Genomic DNA, 5,815 nt, shown 5'->3' on the forward strand with positions numbered 1-5,815 from the left:
AATCCCGGCCCTATGTAAGGTGTGGAAATTGTCCAGCTGACTACTTTTTCATTGTCCGTTCCTTAACCTTGGGAAGTTTCTTTCACTCATCCAGAGTTTCAAGGGGACTTTTCTACAGATCTCTCTGAAGCTTTCTTTCCATGTGTCTCTTCTTTTGGATGTTCCATTCCATCACATCTCATTGACTTGGCCTCCTTGGACTCTCATCTCTGGCTCTTTGTTTGGGTTTCTCCTTTCCGTGTGGCAATCTGGAAAATCCTCCAGTTGGTCTTCTGTCTCATAGAGATATGAGATCTGCTTTGCCTGCTCTCCAATGTCTTAAGACTGCTATTTCATATGTTCTGTCCCATTCACTACTGTATTATGTGGAGGGAAGTCCAGTCCCTATTCCTCCAACATGGCCAGAAGTGGAATTCTTGTGTTGTCCTTCCTTATTGCTCAGTTATCCTTTTATTTGCTTGGCTTTATCTTCCATACAACAGTGGGCAACTCTGGATTTCACCCTTTCCAATAATCTAAACCCAGTAGAAATTCTTTCTAAAGCTCCATTTGAATTAGCCTCATGTGATCGATATCCCCACTTTTATGTCATCTGTTCCACCTCTTGTGTTTTAAAAGACTTTTCTCACTCAATGATCTAATCCCCTAAAGTCCCCTCTCTAACTATCTATGTAGCCTTCTTCTTTCTTTTTTAAACTATTAATCTCCAATTTCTTTGAAGTTGATTTGTTATGAATATAAAATCCTTGCACAGCTCTCTGAAGATATTTACATTTCTTCTAATGATGGCTTCGTCTTGTTTTATTTATTCTGCCTTTTCAAGTATTCTGTCCCTCAATTTGGGGAACTTTTCCTTCTTTAATGGTTTTAGTTTCTTCAATGTTTTGTAATAGTTAATTGCTCATTTTTGTACTTGGTAATTCTTGTTGGATTGGAGGGAGGCGTCATTCCTTCCTGAGTAGCATGAGAAGGATTTCTCACAAAGAAGGAGGGTTCTTTTACTTGACTAAGGAGTGCAGATGGCAGCTGGATGGACAATAGCAACAAATATCTACCTCACTATCTGATTATCTTCTAATGATTCTATCATTTGCCCCCAAATCATTTGATTTTGTGCTTTTTGTTCTAAAAGACCCTATGCTCCTTTCTACCTTCTCAGCATTATTCATGATCATTCTCCCACATGAAGGGCCAATATTCTTTCTTTCTACTTGTGAAAATTCTTTTCTTTCATGCTGTCAAGATGTTTACCAAATTCTGTGTTTCTCACAGACTTTTGAAACACATAGAAAATAAGAAATATTCCAGTGAATGAAGCATACCAAATGTAAGTAATAAGCAAGACACATCCTTTGGGGAAACTGCTGTTAAAAAAAAAAATCCAGTCTGTATATGCTAAAGTGAAGCAAGGAAATTGAGTCCTTAAATCTTTAAAAATCTGTTTTTCCTCAAATGTCATTCCACAAAATTGGAAGTGAAGGGCTAAAAGGTGAGGAGAAGGAAGGGAGGGAGAGGGAGCATCCATCATTAACACAGAAAGTAAAATTGTACAAATTTAAGCAGTTTATTATAGACTAAGATCATAGTCTGGGACACCAAATACTGGTATAAGAAATTCACCATTTGGCAGGAGCTGGAAGATTTATACTGCTGCCTGAAGACCAGTGAGGAGCAATTAACTGCCTTGGAATAATTCCCCTTCCCACTCCAAATCCTGGTTTCTGCACTGTGCCTCCACAGGGAGGGCCGCTCAGTTCACTACCCGGCTGACCTTTAGGGCCTCTAGGTCCCCACAGGCAGTTATCTCGATGGTCCCCTTCCTGGGTCTTTTCTTCCATGTTCAGATGGAACTCACCTCTGAACATGATGGGCCTGAGGCTAAGGGGCTCAGAATCATCAAACACAACAAACCCCAGACTGGGTAATTTCTTGCCACTGTTAATGCAGAGCTCCACCACATTTCCATAACTTTGAAAAAAAATCTTTAAGCTTCGATTTGTCCACTTTATGGGGCGCGTTGGTGACTATAGGGTGTCTCACAGTTCTTTGGGGTTCAATGTCACCTCGCTCACCAGCCTCACGGATGGGTCTGGGTCCCCTCTGGGGAGGAATACTTATTTGCTGTTCTCACACTCTTTGATCCTTTTGAGGCCTCGGTGGTGGAATCTGAGATTCAGACTTAGACTCTGGTCAAGGCTGTGAAGCTGGTACTTGAAAAACATGAGGTGGTATCCCAGTAACTGGAACAGCTCCACTGAGTGGAAGGTCACCAATGCCCAAGAAAATGTCCTTAAGTCTTCCTATATGGTCTGAGCTATGTCTGTGGGTGCTGGGGAAGAACACTTCTGTGTGTCCTCAGGAGCCGGTTCTTCTAATGCTAGCTCAGACTTTTTCTGTTGGATTTCAGACATAGCTTCTTGCTCTGGTTCTGGTTCAGCAACACGTTCCTCTAAATGTCCTTCCAAGTCATTGCTGACAGTCTGATCATAGAAAGTTCCAGAATCATCAAGTACCACCTCAGGTGTCTGCTGTCTTTCTTCAGGTTCCTCTGCCTCTTCCTCAGATTCCTCCTGAGGCTCAGTGACAAAGCCAGCAAAGACCTTATCTTGGTATCTGAAATCATCGTGAATGTAGAACTTATTTGCAACAGAGTCCTTAGGAGCAAGGAGGGAAAATGTCTGCATGGATCTCCTCAAAGCCTGGTTGTTATTAGAGAGCAACCCCACCACGTGGACCACCACACCATCATTTAGAGTGGCATGAGCATCAACATGACGAATCTTAGTGTGGCAATTGGTAGAGTTTTGTGACATCACTTTGCTATGGATTTCTTTCTGTCCATAAACTGCATCTGCTGGCTTTCCATTTGAATCCAATCCCCCACAGACATAAGAAGGGTTTCTTCCATAAAATCTGTGAAGCTTGTTGGGGCCTGTTTCAGTGGTGTGTAATACCTCCTCCTAAGTTCCTGCCCCACCAGCAGGAGACTAGGTTTCTCTATAACCATTTCTTTGGTCAATTCAACCTGTGCAGCTGAGCATGAGTGGAACAAGCTTTGCTCCACAGCATGGCAGAAGGCAAAATCCCCTCACACAACTGTGTCTGCCTCTAATTGTGAAAATTCTATACAACCTTTGAGCCTAATATAAGACTCATCTCTTAAAAAAAAATTCCTAACTACTTTATCTCTTCTAGTTAATATGGCTCTTTTGGTGAATGTGATTACAAATGTGACTTCAAGGTTATTTCAGTTATAATAATTGCTACCATTCGGGGGGCTTCTGCTATGTGCTAAAGCCCTGTAGTGAATATGTCATGTATATGACGTGATTTAATCCTTATGTAATGGGGTGGGTGTTAATTTTCCATTTTGCAGAAGAAGGAACTGCCTTTTAGAGCAGGACATCATCCAGCTCAGAGATCCCTGGACCAAATCTGGATGGTCACTCAAAGTTGCTTGCCCATACCACACTCCTGCAGTTCCTTCTGCCCAACCCACATCCCTGAGCCCCATACATGTGGAATTGGCCAGGACTCTAATTCCAAAGATGGATTTTACTGTCAGCATGGCAACCTCAAAATTTAGAGAAAATGAAAATAGCTTTTTTCCCCCATTTACAAATAAGATCAAAGATACCTAAGAGGGCAAATTATCTGAGGTCTTCATAACTTGTTGGAAAGAGCACTGGTACCAGAATCCTAACTCTGGGTCTGGAGCTCTTTGGCACTGCTCCTCCTTATCAGTATGACTTTCTCCTTTGGCTGGAAAGAATATTGTTGAACAAGTTAATGTTCAGAACACATGAGTTTAAAGGAATTTTTCACCTCAGCCAAGATTTCTTTAGACTGAACATCTGAATTTGGAGCGAAGTAAAAAGCACAAGGAGAGATAGTTGGCTTAGGTTCATTTCCAGTGAGTCAAAAGTGCTATAAAAAACAGAAGGATAAAGATAATTGTGCTGTGCACGTCAGAGGTAAAGCCAGAGGAAGCACAGGCCAATATGCCATTGTCTAGTTAGCTTGCCCACAGCACCTCCTAGCCCTCCCTTATGGCAAGGGGCTTTATATGCTGCTGTCTGCAAGCCAAAACAAAGGCCCAATGCCAAACCAGATGCCATTTCTTCCATACCACATCTTCCTGGTGAACTGAATTCCTAGGTTAATCAGAGAATGTTGACAAAAAATAGAACTATAAAGAAAAAAATCAGTACACAAAAAATGCTACCAATTATGGTATTCTTAGAGTGTTCTCTAGTGTACCAGAACACTTGTATATATTTTCAAATTTACTCTTCCCAACTGTGTGATGTAGGAATTATTATATTATATTGGAACATATATTATATTGCATTCATTCTATGGTGATGGAATGGAAGCATTTGATGTGCCCCACTTTAGGTTATCCAATTAGAAATTGGCAAGATTGGGATTTAAACCCAATTCCAACTTGCATCCCTTCCTCAACACACACACACACACACGCACACGTGTGTGCACACACACACAGCACTGTTTCTGTCAATGTTTAACCTAAGACTATAGGAAAAATGATAAAGCAAAAAATTTACTTGATACTTCAACCAGTATTTATTAAATTCCAATACGTGCTATGTACTGTTTGAGATGCTTAAGATAAAACAGTGAACAAAAGCAACAAAAACACCTGCCTCTTGAAACTTACATTCTAGTAGGTTGAGGTAGATAATAAAGATGAATGGAGTAGATAAGAAAATTATAAATTACGGTAGGAGACAGTAAGCGCTATGGCATAAAAGAAGAGACAGATCAGGATTAAGGGAATTAGTATTTATGAGGGGGAGGGCAGATTACAGTATTAAAGAGGATGGTCAGGGTGGGGTGGGGGAGACTTCAAGGAGACACTAAATGTCTCCTTGACATTGATGCCAAGGTTTGAAGGATGTGAGTATCTGGGGAAATAGTCTTCCAGGAAACTGCTAGAGCATAGATCATAACGTGTGAAAATGTCTGACATGTTTGAAAAACAGAAGATGGCCGGACGGGAGTACAGGAGAGAGACAGTAGTAAAAGGTGAGGTCATAGGTAATGGGGACATGTGGAGCCTCCTAGATCATTATATTAGGAGTCCTTTGATAGTCCTCTGAGTAAGATGGAGAGCCAGGTGAGGGTTTTGAGTAGAGACACGACAGGGTATGATTTATATTTAGAGGATTATTTGCACTGTTCTGTTGGGAATAAATTTAGGGAAAGAGTGGAAGCAGGGAGACAAGTTAGGAGGCTGTTGTGGTGTATTCATTTCCTAGAGCTGCTATAGCAAAGCACCACAAACTGGCTGGCTTAACACAACAGATATTTTCTTCTCTCACAGGATAGGAGGCTAGAGGTCTAGAATCAAGCTGTTGGCTGGACAATGTTCTCTTCGTAGTCTCTAGGGTAGGATCCTTCCTGTGTCCTCCAGCTTCTGGTAGCTCCAGGTCCTTGGCTTGTGGCAGCATGACACCATCTCTGCCTCCGTCTTCACATGGCTGTCCTCTCTGTGTGTCTCCACGTCACCTTCCCTCTGGGTGTGTCTGTCTAGTCATATCGAATTAAGCTCCCACCTAAATGACTTTTTTTTTTTAAAGATTTTATTTATTTGACAGAGAGAGAGTCAGCGAGAGAGGGAACACAAGCAGGGGGAGTGGGAGAGGGAGAAGCAGGCTTCCCGCTGAGCAGGGAGCCTGATGCCGGGCTCGATCCCAGGACCCTGGAATCATGACCTGAGCCGAAGGCAGATGCTTAACGACTGAGCCACCCAGGTGCCCCTAAATGACTTTTTCTTAACTTGATTACACCT

General features: G+C 41.9%; 1 protein-coding gene across 1 annotated transcript; it reads right to left on the reverse strand.

The window, feature by feature from the left end:
• Nucleotides 1–2,300: 2,300 nt before the first annotated feature.
• Nucleotides 2,301–3,007, reverse strand: LOC110588172 (ras GTPase-activating protein-binding protein 1-like). Its single transcript, XM_044916030.1, is given in 2 exon segments — nt 2,301–2,923; nt 2,926–3,007. Coding segments are annotated over 2 exon segments (705 nt in total).
• Nucleotides 3,008–5,815: the final 2,808 nt, after the last annotated feature.

The sequence above is a fragment of the Neomonachus schauinslandi genome, chromosome 6, assembly GCF_002201575.2.
Source record: "Neomonachus schauinslandi chromosome 6, ASM220157v2, whole genome shotgun sequence".
In the NCBI taxonomy this organism is placed as follows: Eukaryota; Metazoa; Chordata; class Mammalia; order Carnivora; family Phocidae; genus Neomonachus; species Neomonachus schauinslandi.